Source organism: Symsagittifera roscoffensis, chromosome 8, assembly GCF_963678635.1.
Source record: "Symsagittifera roscoffensis chromosome 8, txSymRosc1.1, whole genome shotgun sequence".
Lineage (NCBI taxonomy): Eukaryota > Metazoa > Xenacoelomorpha > Acoela > Convolutidae > Symsagittifera > Symsagittifera roscoffensis.
Genome location: NC_087069.1, coordinates 44,877,298 through 44,902,014, shown reverse-complemented (window position 1 = coordinate 44,902,014; position 24,717 = coordinate 44,877,298). Strand labels below are relative to the sequence as shown.

The 24,717-nt window shown below is 34.1% G+C and overlaps 1 protein-coding gene across 9 annotated transcripts in view; it reads right to left on the bottom strand.

Moving 5' to 3' along the window:
- Positions 1-9,963: 9,963 nt before the first annotated feature.
- Positions 9,964-24,717, bottom strand: part of LOC134852817 (neuropeptides capa receptor-like) — a 98,335-nt gene continuing 83,581 nt past the window's right edge. For 8 of the 9 annotated variants that reach the window (XM_063868627.1, XM_063868626.1, XM_063868625.1 and 5 more), the window contains 2 exons: positions 23,836-23,967; positions 9,964-10,880 (listed from right to left, as the gene is read on the bottom strand). In XM_063868627.1, coding sequence (XP_063724697.1) covers positions 10,352-10,880; positions 23,836-23,967 — 661 coding nt within the window. In that variant the 3' untranslated portion in view covers positions 9,964-10,351. The remainder of the gene's footprint in view (positions 10,881-23,835; positions 23,968-24,717) is intronic. The other variant, XM_063868624.1, reaches the window with a different exon arrangement.

Sequence of the window (24,717 nt, the reverse complement as noted above, 5' to 3'; positions counted from 1 at the left end):
GTTTCCCCTCTCGAGTCTGAAAAACAGTTACATAAAGACATGCGTCTATAGAAAATCTTCCCGCCTCCAACTTTCAAATCCCCTTTAAGTTTTCAAATTTTTGAGAAATTGATTGAAAGCTATGACTATTAAAATTCAAAAATGCGCAGAAAAAAGTTGAAATGGCAAAACAGCTAACAAAAATTTAACTTGAATGAAACAAATTTAACTAAAGAAAAAACATAATCAAAAATAATAGGTTTTTTTTGTTTTTTCTAATAAAAAGAAGAAAAATATCGATTGTGGAAAAAGAAGATTGGAGATTGGTTTTCTTACTTCACTAATTTGATGCAATATATTCGTTTTTAAGTGATTAGAATCTTTTTTTTTGAATTTTTAAAGACACTGGCAAAACACTCAGTTTTATTCCGATTTCATTCATGATAGTATTTTGTGGGAGCAGTTTTTCTCAGTCCAATACGATCAAAAGCTTTTTATTTGGTTGAATCCGGTCGAAATGTTTTTTTTTTGATGAAAACAGTCTGAAAATAGATGATTTCCGTCGAGAGAGAACAAACGTTTTGAGTCAAAAGGGGTATTACTGTTAGCGACCATTTAACCTTTAAGTTGCCTGTTCGATTATGTTAATTAGTTAACACCTGCCAAAAACGCAACGTTTTTTGGCATAGATGATGTTGGTCACTTGATGTTTTTTATTGCAGTCAATCTTGTTAACTCAACTGAACTTAATTGAACCTTTTAAACTCCGTTTTAGTATCTTAGCGTAGCCTATATATAACCCTGTCTTTTACTCTAGTCTAAGATAAAAGTCTACTATTCGATAGTGGAGATCTTTACCTATTTCGTCTTAAAAAAGTCTTAGTTTAAGTTGACCCGATTCATTTTAACCCGTGAATTAATCCAATTTTTGAAAATGGCGCAGTCAAACGAGTCAGTCGAACCTACGAGGACTAGAGTTTTTCCGGAAAAACGCACCGAATGAGAACCAGCAAGATTGAGAAAAATGGTCAGAAAAACTTCAACTAATAATCATTGCTAAAGACTCGGTGGATATAGAAGACCTGATCAACCCTCCAGCAAGACCCGAACTAATAAACACCACTGCAGAGTGGAACCTTCTGAGGAATAATCCCGTCGGGCCGAGAAAGAAGAACGTCACAAACTAGCTCTACAATCCTACAATGAAGAGGTGAGAATGAGACAAGCAGAAGACAACGCGAAGTTTAATCGACTTCAGATCGGCGACATCGACAAGAAACTAAAGTCACAATTGTTTTTGGCACTCGGAAGAGAGGGTCAAAAATTTTTTTCACATAAAAACCCTGCGACAAGATTACTGGACATCAATTTCGCAGATTTTTGGGATCTACTAAAAACTACGTTCACCGTAATTACGAGTTTGACCTACGAGAGATACAAATTTTTTGGGCGAAGACAAAAAGATGATGAATCAATATATAAATTCCAAGAAACTCTCTCGGAACTGGCAAAAAACTTTCAAATTGGGCAATCTTGACGCAGAACTAGTTAGAGTTAATTTTATCACAAATATGCGAAACGTCGAGATTCAAAAAAAAACTGTGCATCGAGTATCTTACCACAGAAAACGTGTTAGCAAATGTACTTGTTCAAGAGAAAGGCAGAAAGATACATCAATAGTACTTCAAATTTCCTGTATATAATCCGGTAAAAAACCCAAAATATTAAAAACGAACCAACTCTAAATATTGTAGAGATGAAGAATTCTACAAAAATTGTCTGGATGCTCGGAAGATTGTTTTATTGTCTGAATGCTCGGAAGATTGTTTTATTTCTCCTATCGTCATCACAGCAAAGAGGGACGGATAAATCAAACTGGCTTTAAACTCAAAACTACTCAACAAACAGATATTTCGTAACAGATATCAAATGCCTAATCTGTTTGAATTAATCGATGATGTCGCGGTAACAATTAGGGGACTTGATGAAAACAAATTTTGGTTCTCATCTATTGATGAAAACAAATTTTGGTTCTCATCTATCTCGAAAAAAGCGAGTAACCAATGCAACTTTAGTATCGTGGAGGAGACATCACATATCGCTTTAAAACTGGAATCTACGGACTAGGTGATATGCCAAATGAATTTCAACGTATTATGGACCGTCTGACGGAAAAATTACCTAATACACACTGTTATCTGGATGACATTCTAATCGCTACCATAGCCAGCGTTGAAGACCATCGCACGCTAGTTATTAATGTTGTAAAAAGGTTGGACGACGAAGGATTAGCCATAAAATGGGCAAAGTGTACGTTTTTGACACATACTATAGAATGGCTAGGATTTAAAATCGACACATTGGGAACAACTCCATTAATATACAAATCAGACGCAATCAGAAATTTGAAAGAACCACGTTGCATTAAAGACGTAAGATCGCTAATGGGATCAATTAACCAATTCAATAAATTCTTCCCAAAATTAGCATCACTTTCAGCACCTTTTAGAGAACTAATGTAAAAAAACAAACAATTTAATTGGTCTGAGGTACACGTTGAGGCATTCGAAAAAATCGAGAAAGAAATCTGCAAAAAAGTGACAAATTACCCTTTTGACGTTAATCTGAATACAAGAGTGAAATGCGATGCACCTAGGATTGGGCGCATCCGTCGAGCAAGACGATGGGGGAGTTGGAAGACCGTAGAGCTCGCAAGTAGATTCCCTAAAATAGCCGAACTAAAATACAGCACAAACGAACTTGAATTGTTGGGCTTAGTGTGGGCGTTAGACATTTTAAGAACTACTTGTTGGATAAACAGTTCTCTATTTTAACCGACCATAAAGCCCTAATAGGAGCCCTAAAAGGATGATAAGTATACGAAAAAGGCCCAATCCCGCCTCATCCGTTTGGCGGATAAACTGTTACCGTTTGATTTTATCGTTGAACATCTCCCGGGTAAGGAATTGGGATTCGTAGATTATCTCTCTAGACATCCATCGGGCGAACCTGTACCAGTCTCGTACGACGACGAAAAATTTGTTTCAGTAAATCAAGTATGTACTCTTCTAGGCTTCGAACATCTAATGCCTAGATATTCTCGCTCGCAACTAAGACACAAACTTTCGCAACAAATTTTCTCTCATGACGCCATATATTGCAACGCGATTGGTCAATCAGCTAATATCTTGACAAGCCAAGAAATAGAACGTCAGAAATGAATTGAAACGCTGCAGAACTTTTGCAAGATATATTCACCCACTCCAAAATTTCGGTGTGTTAAAATTTACATTCGCGAACAGAAGACTGTATTCCATCTCGCAAAACCATCAATTTTTCCATTAACTATAAAACTCTTAAAGACATATCTGATCAATTTGAACTAACCGATCAACCTGAATTCTCAACTGTAGTTAATACACAAACCTTAACACTCAGTACTAGCAACCCATCGGGAACACTTTCTATGCAAACTTCTATTAAAGAAAAAAGCTCAAAGTAGGTTAAACACAATTTATTCCCGTTCTCATGGCCTCAAAAAATTGACTCTATTTTTTTGGCAATATTAACAAAACGTGACCTAGTACTTGAGAAAATCATTGAAGCAATCGAAGAAGACAGAAGATACGACATCGCACAACTGGGAAACTATTACAAACATTTACAATTTACACGTTAACGGAGGATGCTATTACTTCGACGATAGATTAATTGTACCAGCATGTTTGAGTATGACGCTGCTAAACCGATTACATGAAGCTAACCCGGGCCAGTTTGCGATGAAAAATCTGGCAACCCTCTACATCTAATGGCTTAAAATCTATAGAGAGATCCAAGTACCTGGAGAAAATTGCATCGAGTGTGTGAAATCAGGTAAAAGTTTGAAGACTCTGACTAAACTTGTTAATCTGGGAAAACTCCCAACGGTCGTTGAACCAAATCAAGAAAAGTGGGGAACTAAAAAAAACATACTCGTATGCGTCGATCGATTTTCAAAATTTCCATCTGCACAAATAACATCAAGTACTTTGGCCAAATCAATCATAAACTTTCTTAGAAAAACTATATCGTTGCACGGAATACCCAGAACCATTAGAACGGACCAAGGGTCGGGATTTATTTCTTAGGAACCCTAGAATTTTGTCAGGAACATGAAATCAACGTTTTATTCAGGCCAGTGGGTGGCCACAGAGCTACGGGTCTGGTCGAGCAAATAATTAGAACAAATAAAGAAACCGAAACTGTCATTAGAAATTGCATTATTGAAGATCATAAAATGCTCAAGAACAGTAAAACAACAATCATTAAATTGCTCCCCGTTTGATGCACACTTCGGTAAACCACCAACCACGATTTGGCACAATTTAGTTAAACTTTCAACGTCAAGAAACCTAGATTGAATCAAAAGCTTGTTATTTATAGATGAAGGGCAAAAACTAATTTAGACTGGTATACCCCTGATGACATTGAAGACGGACACCTGGAAGAAAAATCATCATCATCGGACGATATATCTAACGCAGTTATATCTACACGAGAAATCAGCGAGAACAAACTAAAGTCAAACAGGAAGTTCTCGGAAAAGACGAAACCAGCATAGAGAAGGAGAAAAAAAGTCTGCCATACACCGATCGACATAGACTCAGGAGATGTGATTCCAGACCAACGCGCGACCCCAGGACATGCTCAATTAGATAGCCATGAGGATGCTGATAAAAGTCAATCTGAACCAACAAAGACAAATCAAATACTAGAGGAAAACAACCCTATAATTTTCCAGATCACAGAGCCGCACACCAGGACCGACATAGAGAACCAGCCAAAGAACCGAGCCCCTACCAAGAACCCTTTCAAAGCCAAATGAACGGGTATGGCTAAGCGGAAAGCTTTGTCGCTATTGAAATCACCGGCGCTTAGAAAACTGCCAGACTTTCATACTCGCCACAACACCAGACTCATTCGAACCAGATAACAAACGAAAATAATCAGAGAGAGAGAGAGAGAGAGAGTATTAACTAGCCTCGTAGAAACCTCGGACGATAGACTAGGAGAGCACACGTCAACCCGAGTTAAGACTCCACCATTTATTACATCCATAGGAGCGATCACTACAGAATTAGAAGGTCATCAGATAAATATCGTCGATCTAACCTCTCCCTCAAATTCTTCTCCCTGACATCCGACCATAGTCAACCTCATGGAAGGTGGATCCAATCAAACAGACCATGTAAAGCCATTTATATCGCTATCTCCAATCGGCTCCCCAAGAAAGTTTAATTCAAACCGGAAGTACACCAGACCGAATTTCACCCATCGGGCCTACCCTTCGAACCGGAAAACGTTATAAAGACGCCAATCGTGTTCAATCCGGACTGGCTGAATACTACTTCCATCATTACAGCAATGGAACGATTGGGCCGACCTATGACTCTCGACGAGTTTAGGGGATGGACAGTCAACAGAGCCTCAAATCGCGATGCCGCTTGAATTCCGCAAAATCTTGACTCCGCTTTCATTTAAAAACTTAAACTCTTTTATGCTTAATTTTTTTCCACTCTTTTCAAGCCGCTTACCTTGGATAATTACCTGATTGTACATTACAAAAGAAAATTCTGCCGATTGGTTATGGTAGTGCTTTATCCAGATTAACCACTAACCTACTTTAAGTATTTTGCTGCTAAACTTTTTACCGGGCACTATTAGCCAATTGATTTAAACAGAATTAAGAGGCAGTGCTAGATTTTTTTCACATTGGGTGAAAACCTTGGGTTTTCCCCTTTTTTTGTTCCATTATTCACCTCCTGCCTTAACATACTATTTGTGGGTGAAAAATATTTGTAACCATTAATTAATTTTTCGCGGGGAATGTCAAAACGGATATTACTGTTAGCGACCGTTTAACCTTCAAGCTGTCTGTTCGATTTTGTTACTAAGTTAACACCTGCCAACAAAAGCGCAACGAATTTTGGCTTAGCTGATGTTGGTCACTTGATGTTTCTCATTGCAACCAATCTTGTTAACTCACCTTATCTTAATTGAACCTTTTAAACTCCATTTTAGTATCATAGCGTAGCCTATATTTAACCTTGTCTTTTAATCTAGTCTTAGATAAAAGTCTACTATTCGATAGTGGAGATCTTTATTTTTCTCGTCTTAAACTAGTCTTAGTTTAAGATAACCCGACTCATGTTAACTCGTGAATTAATCCAATTTTTCAACAAAATTTTTAAAGAAACTTGCAAAAAACTCAGTTTTATTCTGTTTTCATTCATGAAAGTCTTTTGCAGGAGCAGTTTTTCTCAGTCTAATACGATCAAAAGCTTTTTTTTGGTTGAATCCGTTCGAAATATTTTTTGTTGATGAAAACAGTCTGTACATAGATGATTTCCGTCGAGAGAGAACAAGCATGATTGAGCATTTTGAGCATGATTCGAGACGATAAAAAAACATATTTTTGGTAAAGTTGGTTGAAAAATTTCAATTAGCGTTCTGTGAATTGCGCCGAATGTCAGATTTACGAAATTGTTTTTCCTGTTCTGGTTAGGATTTTCGACTGCGGAAACGTGCTAAAAAGGTCAAATAATGGTCGCTGTAGCTCACTGAGTGTTCAAATTAACGGCGAGTGTATTCGCAATGGTGTGGCAACCGCAATATTCGTGATACGTTCTGATAGTTTGTTTAAGTCTAGTCTGAAAAAAATGGCAGCAGTCTGTGATTCGTCGTGAAATTCTGAAAAACATTCTCGAGGTCAGCAACTTCCTGATCAGCATTTACGTGATTTCAAATATGAAAAGAAGCGGCTTTTAGAGGCAAAAATATGCAATGAGAAAACCCTCAGAAATCATAGTAATAATGATTTTCAAAAAGGTCGGATTTTGGAGAGATTCCAACTTGGATACGAAACTAAATTTTGAGCTATCTGTATTTTAAAACAATTATTTTAAATTTAAAAAAATGTCCATCTTATCAAAACTGGAAACATTGGCTAATTACAAAAACATACTGCGAGAAATTTCGCAAATAAGTTCACTATAAGCCAACCTACTGTAGTGCAACTATTCTGCAGCAGCTACCTCGTTTTAAAAATTAAAAAAATCACTGACAAAAACTCCGACGCTTATTGCTTAAAAAACAAAAAATTGCTCTTATCAGAAACATGAAAAGCTCGCATAAATGGCAAATGTGCATATTTGGAGGTTTTTACTAATCAGAACACGAGAAATCCTAACAATAACCTCAGTTACAATAACATGAAACAACAGTAGAAACATTTCGAAGTTAGAAAGTTTCCAGTTTGACTGCACTGCACAAATTGCAAAGAGGATTTTCTGCTAGAGGAAGTTTTACAACATCAGCAAAGCTTTTCTCGTGTGACGTCTAAATCAAGTTGTCCGTCCACTTCGTTTTTTTTTTAAAACATGCAATTACCGTTTTTTTAAGGAAATGCAAGCATTGTTCAGTGAATCATGCCAAATTTTTTTCGACGAAATACATTTCATGGTCTGGCAAGCAATTTTGATCGCTATAAAATGGTGAAAAAGCGGTGCCGTTTTTCCGAGAAGAAACCAATAAAAACTCCCAGAGATAATTTCATTGCTCAGAACCAGAAAAAAACACGGCCTAATCAAAAATTCCTCATTGTAATATGAGACTAATTGCTGGTTTTCTACGCTCGAAATTGAACTAAAACATAAAACGTTTTTTGAAGTTTTGTCATGTCGTTAGAATCACCACTACAGGTAGGGAAAAAATGATGAAAATTTGACAACTTCCAATGATTTTTTGATTAACCTTAGTTTCGATTGAAATAAAAATACCGAAAAAAAACTTTTAACTAAATCACACCCGAAGACAAAGTATCCACTGACTTTTATAGTCGGAGCAACAGTGTTGGGCGACCCGCAACTGAGGTAAGTTAAAAGTAGTTCATTATAACAGAAACTGTTTTGTCTAAATTGAGTTTAATTTCGAGTTTCAATGTCAGTGTCTATAGCGAAAAAATTAATTACAACCAATTACAATTTGATTAAATTGCAATGTTTAATCAAGCAAAAAATCCATAACAAATTAAATATGATTAATTATTTTTCGATTTTGTAGAAAAAGGCTAGAAAACTCCATCATAATCGTCGCTTTTCAATTTTTTTTGGAATGCAATTTTCAACCCATACAGATTCTTTTGCACGTTTTGAACTAATTCATGTCAATTTTTTTGTTGGGGGAGGGGGTTAGCGGTGGTATAGGACAAAGGGAAAATGTTAGGGGTTGGGGTAAGGTGGCAAACGGGCAAACGTTGGGGGGAGGGGGTTGGGTTTTGGAGTTGTTCTGCAGTTGGAGGAAAGTTAGTTTACAAATCGAGTAAGTCGTACACTCTTTCTGCAAAACCAAAAACACCACGCAAAACCAAATTAAAGTAAAAAAACTACTTTATTGAATTTAAATGGTTTATAGTTAATTTAGATTGATAAAACAATGGATAACAATCAACTTTTATTCCCCTCAGATAGGAATTTGTTGTCTGCGGAAAACATGGGAAGCAATTATTTTTTTAACTTATCAAACCACAAAGAGCCATTAGAATTGATTCTTTTGACTTTTCTTCTCGACCCAGGGGATTTTCTGTGCAGGATCTGAAATGCTTTATTTCTTACATAACCTGATTCTCAGATCTGAAATTCTTTATTTCAGAGCTTGACAAGTATTTACAAATTTCAGATCTGGGGAAGTTCATGCTTGTGGAAACAAGTTTGTGCATTCTTACGTTTGAGACTTTGCTGAAAACCTGCTAGTAGCTAGCAGAAGCTATCAAATACAAAAGTATCAAAAAATACCAACAATTTTGTCAGCATCGTTAATTTTTCAGATCTGAAATAACCACGAAAAACTAAATTTTAGGTCTGGAATTAGATTTGAAATAGCTTTTTTCACATCTGACATATTCAAGAAAAAAATTCAGATCTGAAATTAGATCTTAAATAATCCATTCTTAAAGTATCCGAGCGTTATTTAAACATTTCACAGCCCATTTTACATCTGAAGTTTAGATTTGAAAAAAGATTCTTTTACTAAAAACATTTACTAGGTACGTGTTAGATGCGGGATGTAACCAACTTTAACTCAAAGCGTGCTTACGACTTTGATTGCGTTCACTTTTGCATCTCAATAAATGAAAAAAAAATTATAATATTGGAGTTTGATTGCCTTTTTTTAAAAAGGTGAAAAATTCTCCTATAACTGATTTGCAATATAAATTGATGGTGTATTAAATAGTATCAGCACAATCTAATTTTAATCGATCAAAATTGAATATTTTTAATTTTTTATAGACCCTGAAAATGAAACTCAATTTTAATCCGATTTTGCCTTGGAGCTCCAGTGCGGAGACGTTTTTCAAGCAGTTTCAGCCCTACTCTTCAAATCCCACCGACCACTAAACAACTAATATGGTTCTTGTTTTTTTTCTGTAATCAGAAAAGTTGTTTTTTTCTTTTATGAAACTACACTCAAGTTTAATTGATGATTATGACTTAATAAATCAAAGTAGGTTTGTTGATCGATTTCTTACCACCCTGTTAAAACTTTCATCTCTTCCCTTTAAGAAGGGAAAATCAGATGTTACCTTCAGATTTGTACTAATTTATTATAAATTTTTTTCATTTGAATTAAAAGAGCTACATGTTTGATTAGAATCGAGAAATTTCAGAAATCAAATCAAAAACGATATTTGAAGTTTTCAGATTTTTGAGAATCAAACCTCGATACAAAATAAAACTTTGAGGCTAACATGAAGTTTCAAAAAATAAGAGTTTGAATTAGGTTTTTGAAAATAATTTTTTTGCCAATTTGGAAATAATATTTAAACGACAAAAAAAAAGAAACAAATTGCAAAATTTACTGGAAACGTTTCACAAATAGATTTTTTACAAAGGGAAATAACTACAATTCATGAAATATATTATACTTAAAACTGCATAGGTAGGTTGATTTTTTTTTACAGCGAATGACATCTCTTTTTTTTTATCGAATAACAACAAACTACTGTATTGAAACTCTTCTGCAGCAGATGCAATATTTTTCAAACAAAGAAAAAACACTGACAAAAACTCCGTCGATAATTGCTAAAAAATACTTTTTTCAAAAACATCAAAAGCTGTTTTAAATTGCAAATGTGCACTATTTTTGAGGGGATTTATAGATAGAAGTACGACAAAATTTACAAAAACTTTGAACATCAGTATTTTAATATCCACAGTTAGAGAGTTCCCAATTCGAACTTAGCTTCTCCACTGCACTGAAAGTATTTAGTCGCAAATTGCAAAAAATATGATGTTTCTTCTAGAAAAAAAACACACAGCGGGATTCGAACCTCAGTTCAAGTGCAAGTTTCATCCATCATTGTCATATTTCCAGTCATTGCTGTGGTAGTCCCATTATTTCGTCCGCTCGGCAGTTTATAACACCAGCACAGTGTTTCCTGGGCGACGTCCAAATCAAGTCGGTCGTCCGCTTCGTTTTTCCGAATGAAGATTGACTTCAGTAGCTCGCTGAACGCGTCTCGGTACTTTTTCTGAGTCAGCGCGTAAATATACGGGTTGCAGCTTGTATTCAGGGTAAACTGGAGTCCTGTAATCTGTTTCAATACGCTCATCAAACCCACCCAGTTCGCGTCTTTATGGAGCCCGAAGATCAAAAACACGTAGAAGGGGATGGGAAACACGAGAAAAGTCAGACAAGCCATTCCGACAATAATGACAAATCCGACAATCATTTTGACAGGAATTTCACTGTTGAAACTCATCGAATGCCCGCCGCCGCCGCTGTTTTTCTTGTCGTTTGACTTCCCGTTTGAAGTCGAAGCTCCGTTTCGAATCTGGGACGAGTAGCAGGTCATCTGTTTAGACCTGCAAAACAAACAAAAATCCGAACTGTTGTTACTTTTAGATAGTAAAAAGTTATGAAAATTAAATCTAAAGCATCACTTTTGAACGTCACTTTTTCTGCTTTGATACTAGCGCCTTGAACTGTTTTTTTTTTTAGCTTAGAACTGTTTTTTTTAGCTTAGAATTTTGTTAATTTTGCATTTGTCCTCGACCGAATGGATTTCATTTTTAGCTTGAGACAAAAAAATCTAATTAATTTTGTGAATACCCGTTTTTGGCCGCGTGATCAAAAAATTTAAATTCTCAGAACCCATAACTGACAAAAACTAGCTATTTTTTTCCGGTTTTAAGTGTCTATAAATGTCAATTAGCGAGTGAAACAGGAAAGCATCGGTTACTATAACGGCAACCAAATATCCCACTTTGGAAGTATAATTAGGTAGAAAAAACACAAACCCCAATTTTTTAGAATTCCAGGAAGCGCATTTGCGACCTAAAAATGAAATGAGACTGATATAGGTCTCATTATTTGAGCCAAATTAAGCTAAGTCCCACTTCTTTGCTTTTTATTTGATATTTGTTGCAAGGGTAGAAACCGGGTAAACCCTGGATTTCAAACATCTTACCAAAGACTTTCACAGTATTGAAAAACGCTACTAGTAGATTGAATCGCTACTCGTACACTTATTTAACTGATGAGCTGACTGAAAAACTGAAATAATCATGTTTTTCTCGAGTTTCACCTCAAAAGTTTTTTTATTTTTTTTAAATTTCCTCCAAAAAACCCTGTTTGTTCAGCAGTAAAAAACTGTTTGTTGAGCAGTGATTTTGTCTCAATTTATAGGCTCAAAAATTCAAACATCTCGCTGATTAAGGGCTGCTTTGATTTTTTTTCAGCCCGCGTCTTTATTAATTTACTAATATCTTAGCTTCTTTGTTTATTTGAATAAAAGAAAAAAGTTTCACTTTCTGCGTGATTGTTCGGTAGCAGGGCAATAAACTCTATCCCAATTTACCTATACATCATTTTAATCAATTTCTTTCCACGCTAAATGTCAATATGCCCCTATACTTATCTACGCTATACCAGTCTTTTTTACGCCAATCTACCAGCAATAATGTAATCTGAATTCATTTTAAGTGCTTGTTGGAGGCGGAATGATAACATCATATATTAACTCATTTGGGGAAGTTTGTTTTTGAGGAAGTTTTTGAGAAGAAAGATAAAATCTCTATACAGACATAGTTATCTTTTGCAGATGAACAGAGACACGGCTGCTCGCATCAGGGCGAAACCCTGAAGGTTCCGACTGAATTTTACTTTTTTGGAGTACTCATTTAAATTATTGATGAGACGTTCAAATAAAAAAAAGTTTTTTGAGATTTTTTTGAAAATTATCCCTCAAAACGCTATGTAAAAGCTATGTAAATATTTCTAATTTTGCAAAGTTTAAACTAGACTAAATAGTATGACTCAATGCAATTCAGAACGACTTCTAAGGCTGATTAAAGCTCCGCTGACGCGTTACTAGCATGAAATATACCACGCGTTAATTGTCTTGAATTGGCCGAGTTGGCCAAACTTAAACTCCCCACAATTCACAAAAACTCATCTGCAGTGAAATATCTTTCATTTTTCAGCTCAAAACAACAACACCTCTCGAATGATATTATAAAAGTTTGTGAAACTTTAATAGTTAGAAAAACCAAAATTACCTGGAGAGAAAAACCACCCAGAGTACAAATAATGCGTAATTTTCGTCGAAAACGTCGCATCAACAATTTAAAAAGTTTTTGAGTTGATTGACAAAAAACTTTTCCAAAGTGTCACAAGTTTCTACATCGAAAATTGTGTCAGAAAACTTAGTCATAGTTTTTCCTTGTTGACTGAAAACACTTTGTATTTTGCAGACCTGAGGTTTATTAAAAATTCAACAATTATTTCCAAAAATTGAACTTGCAAAATCAACGCACTCAGACTAACAGAAGCTACAACTAATATACCAAAACTACCATGAAGTATCGAACTTACTCCGATATGGTGAACCAAACTTTACGGGAAAGAAAAATTTTCGCTCAAGGTTTCTAATTGACAAAAAATTGATAGCTGAACGCATAGTTCCAGACTTAGAAATATGGAAAACTCAATAAAAAAACTAAGATATTGTCATTTTGAGAATGTCAATGTTTTTTCAATATAGGACTGGTAAACTTTAGGTGAAAGAAAGTCTTTTCAGCCAACCCCCATTTCCCCGTGTACCATAGTGGGGGAGGATAGGTAGTCATGAAATTGTTTGTCTTGAAAATTGATGGATTACTAATTTAGTGCTTTTCTATCATCACTTAATGGAGACGGAAAAACTTCAGCAGCAAAAAAGAATTAAACTTAAGACCTCATGTAACTTTCAAACATTTTTTTAAATTTAACCAGTTTTATTGAGTTTTCTTCAAAAAAATAACAAAGTACTTTAAACTATGTAAAATATACAGAAACATACACCAATTTTCATTTTCGATCTGCTGTCAATGTTCAATCGCGATATAAACTAGTGCTTATTTCTACATCAGATTTTTTCTGGAATAAAAAATAATAATAGTTTCTCGTTTTTTGCTTTCGTTGTGAAGATGTAATGATTTTCCTGAGTTAACTGAATTAAAGCTATGCCTAAAGCTTTTGAAACAACTCTGCAGTTTTCAAAGAGAAGCGGTTTCTTCTGGTTTTCTCTTTGAAGCTACGTCGTTTAGTTTTTTTTGTGTTTGAGACGATCAAAAAGAGAGATAAATTCTGCTTTTAGCCAAAGCAAAAATTTTAGCTTCTTTATCTATGTTACAAAAACGCCGTAGACTCTGTAAATTTCTGAAAACAATTAGTTTCGGGCGACGGCGCAGGGTCTATAGGAAAAATTTTGGGATCAAAAAAGCTCGAATCCATTATGTCAGAAAAACGCTAACCGCACTAATTTCAATAATTGAGCAGACTTCCATTCATTTTCACTGTTCAGTTTATTTTCATTATATTCTAGTAAAACAGTAACCTTTTGACCAGCCCGAAGTACATATTGGCGCCAAAAAGTGTGTCAACTTAAATTTCATATCTTTATACAGTGAACCTTTTCAACTATATCCCAAAAAAGAATGTATGGTGTTAAGTTTTGGCTTGAAACTACAATTATTATAAAGTTTTCGCAAAGAAGGTATTACCGTTATAAGGTAAAAAAAGTTCAGATGCTCAGCTGTAGAAATAATTCTTCATATGGGCCGGGTCGATTTCTCGTTTCCGTTATTTTTTCGTACCAAAAGTGACAGAGTACTTGAACAAAAAATTTCGAAATTAACGGAGGGGAGGGGGGGGGGGGGTGGGGGCGGTAGTTTATGTGTCGATGATGGAACTATACTCGAGAAAAAAATTGCACCCCTACATTCGCTACTGGATGCAACTAGTTATAACATCGGCTACATTTGGCATTGAAATAATATTGTATCTAATTTGCTGTTTCGCGTTGGTGTCTATTATACCAGCATAGCGTGAACAAATTACTTGAAAATCAGTCCTTCGCCACTTAAACATATTTACCTCGCAGACAACGTGGCCACACCTGCGTGCCTGAAGGCTATTGCGGTCTCAAAACTGAAGAAAAGCTTTTGTCTTTTACTTTCACGCACGATTAAGTCGAACGATAAATAGCCCGAAAAGATAAATCGATTACTTTTAAACGCATATATTTTAGGTCGATTAAAAGGAATTATTTGATCAGTTAGGTCCAGTAAACAATGTTCACATTTGAAACTTATTTGATACGAACTTTTTCGCATGGCTACAAAATTCCGAATAAAAAAATTAATTCTATGCTCAAACAAAAAATTTCCAAAAAAATGCAAATAGTTGTTGAATTGTTTTTCAAGAAATAAGTTGCAATTAACATTCTTGAAAATCAATTTAACATCTATTTCGAGAGTACACCTGGATTCTCAACTGGTGATATTTCTGTCAAACATCAGAGAAAAAAAATAAATCGAAAACTGGATAATGCGCTAATTAACTACCGTATTTATTTTTGTTTTTTGTAGCTTCCGTTATAAGGTGACGTCATTTAAATGTGTCCCAAGGCACTTTTGTCGCCAAATCCGAAAAAACCTGTGAAATAGGCAGTTGTCTGGAGTTCCACAGCAGAAGATGAATTTTGTGCCTCTAAGGCTGGCAGTGGAGTCCACTGCTCTAATATGACCTTGATTCGTTTAATTTCCCTTGACCTCTGGTAAAAAGAACTCTGTTTTTTGAGCTTTGGCTTTATAACGCGAAGGATTTATTTTTTGGTGAAAAAAAAATAGAATTAGCCTCAAGATACAGATTACAAGGAAAATTGATTAGATTTTGCACTTTTGTTCACGCAAAAAGTTATTGACGATTAAGTCAGCTCAAAGGCACCATCTGAAACAACAAATAATTAAAACGTTTTTCTAACTCAACGGTTCGATGGTTTTCGGAAGCTAAGATGCCTCAAAAAGTTAGAGGCATCAAGACATTCATGTTGCAATTAGACGCTTCAGTTCTCCCGGTAAAATACAAAATGATCAAACGTTTTTAATTTTTTGTCGCTCTCTAAATTTCTTTGATGCAAATTGTTTGTTGAAAAAATGTCTAAAAAAAGTTAACATGATTAATTAGTTGTACTTTAAATTAAGTTCACTAGAGCGGTGGTGAACTGGTTACGTCTCCGCTTCTGAATAGAAGGGTCGGATGTTCGACGCCCACCATGTTCGTGTCTGTTGCTTCAGGTTCAGGGTGAGTCAAACTTGCTCAGCCCAGAAAGTTATCCAAAAAAATTGCATGTAGTTCTTAAGAAGGGGCGCAACAGCGGTTCGCCGTGATGAGCTGTACAGCTCTTATGTGTCTCTCGTGGATAAATGTTTCTTAAAACATCTTTCAAATAAGAGCCCGGATTCGTCTATACGCTTCGCTTTAGCGAAAAAACTAACTCATAAGTAGCTAAAGTTTCAAAATTTGATCAGTGCTTTCTCCGTTTCTTTCACCTTCAGGAAAAAATTATTTTTTTTAAATTTACTTTTCGGCTGTTAACAAATTTAGAAAATCGAATATAAATATTTCTTGTCGGAATCTTTGAATAGTGTATTGTAATCTTTGAAAAGTGTATTGAATACCGTATAAGAAGAATAAATCAACTTTCTACCCTTTCAAATTTGATTTTTTTGTTTTGTTTTGTTTTCAATTAAAGTAGGCGTTACCAATTTGATGAAAACCTGAACATATGTTAGTGCTCATCCTTAGCGAATAAATATCACGCATACCTATTGCGACTTTTTTGAGTTCTGGAGAGCTGAGATTAATTTCCTTTTGGTTGTATTTACATTAAGACTGGCCGCTGAAAATGGTAATATCCGTTCAACAATAGAGAGACCGGTTTAAGAAGTCCCCAGCTATCAAACTGCTCAATATTCAGCGCTTGTGTTTTTAAAAAATTGATCAGAATTCACTTTGAACTTCAACAATACCTCATTAATTCGGCAATCAAGAAAACAAAGAGAAAAAAATGATTATTTTGTCTTCAAAACTATATTTACTTTTTCATCATGTGCTGACTCCCATACATGGCTAAATGTATATAGACCGTTTATAAAGAGATTGCAAAAATTATTGGCTGACAATTTCACAATAACAGATCGAACGATGGAATTATTGGAGCATTATCAACAAAGACTTGTTCGAGCATGGTGAAAACTTCAATTACCAAGGAAAAGCACTTTGGATAGCATTTTCTATTAGGTTGAAGAGTCTACACTTTGAAAATTCCATTTCAAGTTCTAAATTAGATTATAGAAAAAAAAAACGGGTCACTCTATTTGTACCTTTGATCAAACATTCAAATAGTTATTTGAGGGACGTTTTCCATTATTTTGAAAATAAATTAAAACTCTGTGGGAGACAACCAAATACATTTGAATGCTAAAATATTCATAACTTGATTAGGATGTGGAAATTTGCATATCGCACAGGCAAAACAAAATGATACGGATCACATGAATAAAAATCCATCTAATTGAACTAAGTGAACTCTAACTAAAAAAACGGATTGAAAAATATCTGCTGAGATAAAACGATTAGTAGACTTTTAATTTACACGAATCACAGAAAATTCCAATCACCTTTGTCGTTTTTCTGAAAAAAGGGGAAAAAATTGTAATTGGAAAAAAAAATATTTGAAACACCGGTCGATACGCCAAATTTCGTTTTACCAAAATACATAAGTGGTAAAAAACTTGAATTATTTTGTTGTTGAAGAGCGCTCGAATAACCCTGATCCAGCCCCGGTGTTCTGATAATCAAACAAAGGAACACAAACCATTTTTTGCAAACAGTTCTTATAAAAACTACAGGGAGTTAAAAATAACTAGTATAAAAAATTTTGATGTGTAGTTTTTCTTGCTCGATATATCTTGCAGATAAACAACACTCACTTGAAGCCATCGAAGTGACCGATGTTTTTTGATAACAAGAAGCGTATTATTATAGTCTTTCTCCTCATATAAAATCTGAACACTTGAGATCAAACTGCAGAAATATCGTCTAAGCTTAGTTGGTGTTTTTAGTTCGGAAAACATTCAAAATGTTTTCTAAACACTGCAAGATGAGTCCTCGGTTTTCAATCAAAAGCTCAAGAATAGAAAAAAAGATAAGAGCAAAGCAAAAATTTTGACTATTTTGAGATAACCATTTCTGGATGACTGGCCTTAAAATTTTTCTAAGGCGCCTTGAGCGCCAATATATACTAACTTTCAGGGGGTAGCGCGCGCCAAAAAAAACCGCGATTTTTGGTCAAAATTTTTCAAAAATGCAGAAAAACGCCTTTTTTGACCTGTTTTGTAAAAAAAAGCCGCCTGCGGCGCAGAACTTTTGGTCAATCTAGACTCTTTATAGTGATTTGGGAGAGCCCACAAAATCAATTTGTCCGACCTAAAAAAATTCGACAAAAATTTCAACATTTTTTTGAGATCCACCCTTCTCCCCCCCCCCCCCCCTCGAGAAATTCCTAGATCCGCGCCCGGATGAGAAGTTTTTGTTCTAGGACTCATTTTGCTGGAATGCTACAGTAACATCAAGTAAATAGCAACATCAAGTTTGTTGGTCTAAAACAATAAGTAGGCGAAACCTGGGTTCAATTTTAGGTCTTAGAAAATTTTCAACGACGGCGCTAATTGTTTTGGTGAGTGTAAAAATGTTCAATCTTACAAACAGATACCCAACAAATTTTCCTGGAACATAGTTCAAAACAATTTCAAATAAAATAAGATCAGTTTCAGGGGAAATTCTGTTCAATGAGTTCGATAAGGTTTGACTCTATTCTCTTTTCTCAAGCATAAATATAATGTGAAAATGTTTATAATTTTCATCTACTAAAATCCACCGTAAAAATTAGTTCTTCTCAGTTCAGCTTAACTTGTCGGAATGGGTGTCCCAATTGAAATTGAGTTAACTTTTAGTTTTGATTTGGCACAACTGATCAACTCAGAGCAAGACTTTGTATAAGCAAGTATAAACCATTATTGTTGAAAATTTAGACAACAAAATCATTTATATTATAAATATAATCGAATATTTTCCTTAGAATACAACCCATTAAAACCCATTATAATGGATTATAAACCATTTAAAATCCATTATAATTGATAATAACGGAAAATAATAATTACAGTTTTTGCAATTTATTTGCAAAACTTGCCACATTTCTGCGTTACTCACGGCCTTCTCGCAATCTAAATCTACTCAAATTAACCACTCCCCCTTCCTTTATCTACCATCTGCATTCAAATCACTCCCCTACGTTGGTATCTAGCCCATCCCTATGTTTAATACCAACACCAACCCCACCCCCAGTCCAAGTTACAGTTTACCGAGCTCCCCCCAGTTTGGTTACCAGTAAACGGAGAGGAGGGACGGCTAGGGGGTTACTCAGTGTAAACAACACCTATTTACCCCCACATTCCAGTTTAATCCTGTCACTCAAGTTTTTTGTTCCCCCAAATTTTTTACCTCGCCTACGTTCAGTAAACGTTGGGCGGGGGTAAACTGATGAGGGTTAAATTTTTTTTTTTGGGGGGGGGGGCGTGGTAAAGTGGGGAAAGGGGTTCTTAAAAGAGGTGATAGAGCTTACGTAAACTATAGAAAAAGTAGAGAAAACTTAAATACAAAAAAAATGATGTGAAAACTAAAAATTTATGAAACGTAAAACTCAGCACTGCACGAAACAGGCAATGACACAAGTTTGAAAAAAAATGCAAACTTCAAAAAATTTTCTCGAAAACACATTATAATCGATTATGCTCTTTCATAATGGATTATTTTGATTTAAAAATATTTTGATTTTAAACCTTTTTTAAAGTGGGGAAAGGGGTTTTTAAAAGAGATGTTAGAGCTTACGTAAACCATAGAAAAAGTAGAGAAAACTTAAATACAAACAAATTATGTGAAAAGTAAAAGTTTTATGAAACGTAATACTCAGCAACTGCACGAAATAGGCAATGACACAAGTTTGAAAAAAATTGCAAACTTCATAAATTTTTCTCGAAAACACATTATAATCGATTATGCTCTTTCATAATGGATTATTTTGATTTAAAAATATTTTGATTTTTTAAATCAATTTTTTCAACCTTTTAAATCAACCTTTTTTAAAGTTGGGAAAGGGGTTTTTAAAAGAGATGTTAGAGCTTACGTAAACCATAGAAAAAGTAGAGAAAACTTAAATACAAAAAAAATGATGTGAAAACTAAAAATTTATGAAACGTAAAACTCAGCACTGCACGAAACAGGCAATGACACAAGTTTGAAAAAAAATGCAAACTTCAAAAAATTTTCTCGAAAACACATTATAATCGATTATGCTCTTTCATAATGGATTATTCTGATTTAAAAATATTTTGATTTTAAACCTTTTTTAAAGTGGGGAAAGGGGTTTTTAAAAAAGATGTTAGAGCTTACGTAAACCATAGAAAAAGTAGAGAAAACTTTAATACAAACAAATTATGTGAAAAGTAAAATTTTATGAAACGTAACACTCAGCAACTGCACGAAGTAGGCAATGACACAAGTTTGAAAAAAATTGCAAACTTCATAAGTTTTTCTCGATTATTTTGATGGATTATTTTGAGTTAAAAATATTTTGATTTTAATCCTTTTTTAATACCGCGTAACGTTCAAAACCGCAAAACGTTACGCATGTTGATTTTTTTTTTCAAATTTTAGCTACTAAGGTTGTCAATATTTTTCAGATGATAAAAAAAGTTATGTGAAATATTGGATAGTTAAAAACTCCGACATTTCTTGAAGAAATACCCAGTACGATCTCAAAAATTTCGAATCGCATTCTATTTGGCAGTAATGCATGTTCACCAAAATGCTTAAAAACTTAATAACAAAATGATTTAATGAACTGAAGTATTTTTCTTCTCATATTTTTACAAATAATGCATGCGGATAAATTAGCAGAAAAACCCAAGAGCAGAAAAGAAGGTTATCACGCAATATTTACAGAACTTGCTGAAGTAAAAAGTTGAACATTACCTTCCAACCGATTACATTAATGCGTTCTCATCTTTTCCGAGATTTTAGATTGTCAAAAAAGGCAACACTTATCAGTATATTGATTGCATATCGTTCTTCACTCTGCAATTAAGCAGGTTTTTAGGGTATGTCATTCTTCTTTTAGACCGACCGCCCTTTATAGATAAGACCTTGAGGAAAACCACTCCTCTGAGTGTTTGCTGTTTGGTCAAATCAACCGCGCAATACCGTCCGAAAAGTTACGACGCCTATTATAGAAAGATTTTGACGTCAATCACTCCTAATGAGTGCCTGGACAGAAATGTTTAAGTCAGAAATAGAGGTGATGAGCTGAACAGCTCTTATGGTGGGTCAGATCAACCGCACTCGAGTTCCATGGATAATAATCGATCAATATTGAGTTTCTTTGTTAATGTCTACAAAAATGAATATTAATCAATGATTATAATCAATTAACTAAAAATAAATATATCTTTGCTAAAAGATAATGTAACATCAAAATCCATTTCAAAACAATTATCTTTTCACTTTTATATATAAGGTCAATAAAATTCCATTATAATAGATTTTTTCTACATTGTTCGGGTGCAAATTTCAACACACACAGGATAATTTGCACGTTTTAACCTAAAATTGCTTACTTGCAGTTCAACTCGAATATTTTTTTAGATTTAACTTTGATTTTTGTTACTCATTTTTTCTTAATAATGTTTGTTCATTCAACCATTCTCAATTTTTTTTGTAGTTTTTGGGTTGAGAAGAATTTAAGGTTGACTACGTTTGCATAAACTTTTATATATGATTTGATAGGGATCGCGCACAAAAAATTGCAAATTCAGTCGGAAATTTTTCAAAAATAACAATGAGGGGAGATTGGTTCTGGTGGGTGGTAAGAGGCAAAAAGAAAAACGTTGATGGGTTTTGCGCAAATGGCGAAAATAAAATAAAATGAACAAAACACATTTTAAATTATTTTGATTGGATTTTTTTTAATCTAAGGTTCATAAAAACAATGAATTACAATCGATTTTTTGTTCTATTTTGTTGCCTGAGGACATCATGGAATCGGATTATATTAATGACAGTTTAGAACAACAAACATATTTTATTTTTGATCAATTTTCTCTTGCTTTGATGCGCCGCTCACTAAAAAATCGATGCAGTGGGAACCAACAGTAGGCTTTTTCAACAAAAAACTTTAAGTATACCCGCATCTAGTTTCGAGCGATAAAAATCGTTTATCTTACGAGTTTAGTACCAGTCTTATCAAAAATGGGAACAATCGATTTTAATCAATTAATAATTTGATATAATCGCTCTTTTCGAAGTCAAATTATATTTAATTATAAAATATTTTAAACGATTTTAATCAATTAATTATTCGTCTATTTTTCGACACAATTATAAGCAATTAGAACTGATTTTACTCCATTATTTTTGTTCCAATTTCTAATTTAATAGTTTTGCACAAAAATTCATTATAATTTTTTCCATTGTGTCTTCTAAGTTGCATCTAACTTGCCTATATTTTATGCTTTTTGTAGACGTTGGTTCCTATGAAAAATGAGAAACAAAATTTTATAAAATTTTCAAATCAATTGCAAAGTTTTCAAATGTTTTTAAAAGTTTTTAAAATTTTCAAATCAGTTTTTAAAAATATCAAATCAAAAAAAAAATTTCCATTCTTTTCCCATTGGAGTTGTTTTGTGATGCACATATTCAACTTTTTCAACCACCAAAAACATCAGCTATTTGATTTAGTCTTATGATAGATTCTGAAGATTTATTTTTCATCTACCGCGGGAACCTTTCCACTAATATGAAAGGATCTCTATGAAGCTTTTGCTTCGTGGTAAAACTTTGTGTTCCGATGAAACAAAGTGTTTAAGAGATCTCTTCTTTAGAGATTTTGTTATTGACACAAAATTTATAACCCATAAGTTATAATTCGAATATTATTTGATTTAACACATTTTTGGCAAAATAAGAGATTATCAAGATTATAATCAAATATAATTCCTTTGAACAGCTAATTTTGGTAATTATAATCATTTATAATTGTCAAAAAATCACCATAACAAATCCGTTACAATCGACTACTTTTGCCTTAACTAGGATGCGGGTAGCCTACTTTTATGCGAATAAAAAAGTTTTTTTTTGAGAAAATTAGTTTAAAAAATTTTAACTTAGTAATTTAGCAGAGCAACCAAATGCAATCCTACATAAAAATGTAACAACAAAAAAATGTGTGTTTTCGAAATGCATACTTTAAACAGAATTAACTTTTCAAATTATTACGTGTCTAAGAGTGCATTTTACGACTGATCACTTAGAGGGGATTGTTCGACTGATACGTTTGGCCCTTTCTTTTGCAGATACCTTATAAAACAAAAACTATTCGCAAAAAAAGAACGAAACAACGCCGAACAATTCAATAAAAATATTTTCACCTCAGAAGTTGAGTTAACTGAGTTTCATAAAATAGCAGCTTTGTTTCTCAAATACTTTTGCGCCATCGTAGCTTTTCGGACGGAATTTTGAAACTTGAAAAACTTTTTGAGATGATTTTTGAAAAATTTGTCGCTTCCAGTTGACTTTCGAGCCATAAGATATCAATGGTTTCTTAAAAAGCTGCTTTACGTAAAAGAAATATGTCGGCTGACATGTAAACAAAAAATCGGAAAAATATATCTAGAGTAAACACTCGAAATGAGATCCCAAAATGACCATAACTGACCTAATGTTACTCTGTATGAACTCTGTTGAACTATGACGAGGAAGATAATAAATCGGAACTATTGAAACATTTCCTCTGCCAATTGAAAGCGAGTTATTCTAGATTTTTGGACCTTCACGTGGGTTTAAATGATCATTTCTTCATTCTTTTCTCCTTGCATAATCGACTTATTTGAACTCATTGCGTAAGTATACAATTTATGGTATAAAAATATTGATATATAGGTTTTTGTTATTTTTATACAATTTATAATGGCTGATACATAAAACGGCATAAACTCATTATTGACTCAGAGTCATCCAGAAGTGACCCATCTATTGTATGCCGTATTATCTATCTGAGGCTTTTACGGTGCCCATTTTTGTTGCCCGTCGCCAGTTTTGATTTCAGGAAAGTAGAAAATTTGTCGCCTTCTAGTCAAACTTTGGCCGAGAAAAAGTCGGTATCCAAAACCGATTTTTATAAGGTTTTTCAAAGTCTCTCCATTGATTCCCTTTTGCAGAAAAGGTGGGAGAGAATTGTTACAAAGTGAAAAAAAATCGCATATGCGTAACTGTTGCCTTATTTCTTTATAGGGGTGACAATTCTGGACTAGGTACTACAGAGTGGGGGGGGGGGGGGTGGGTAGTTATATATAGAGATCAATATAACGGACTGTTTACCTTATGTACTGTCGTCTGGCAGTGGCTAGTATGCGGGAGTACTGGACGGCCATGAAGACGAAGCAGATGGCGAAGATGGCGATCGTGATCAGCTGGTACTGGATCGCAAACCTGCCCGGCTCCCCGTGGAACCTAAACAAACAGTACTTTATTAATAAACATAAACAATATTTACAAATATGTCAAAAAACAAGGGTTAGAGCAGTAATTGTTTTTTACTACAAGACAATTTCGGAGACGCATCGAAACGGAACAATTGGTCTAATGATACGTTCTTTCAGGGTTGAAATTAAAATGTAAATTTTACAAAACATCATGTTTTTCAGAATGGAAGCCTACGAACCATTGATTTTTAAAATTTGTCGTAGAATATGTATCATATAATTGAAATACTAATTTCATCGTGCCATAATTACCTGCAAATATATTTAAGGTCGGATAAAAAAGAACTTGATTGAATTTGAACTTTAGTTATGCTAAAATACCATAGCTATAATCTAGCATCAGTTTTTGACAGACATTGACCTAATGAGAATCGAACAGGTAAGGAAAAAAACTTTGAAAATAGTTTTAAATAGAAAATTTTTCCGAATAGAACAAAAGCAGTTCTTTGACGCCGCTGCTTACGTGTAAATCAACAGGCAAGTTTAGACGAACTTGTAAAATAATTTTATCTAATGAGCTTCGTACCATGATGAGTTTTTGAAAAAATTAAATGAAAAATATCAGTGAAACAAAAGTTACCAAAACATTACTACTGTTTTTCAAAAGTGAACCAAAATTGTCGGTTGCATTGGAGTTTTTTGGTCGAAATTACACAGGAAATATTAAAAAACAGCGTTGAATTAACTGAAGTAAATCAGCAGGAAATGAAACTTCCGA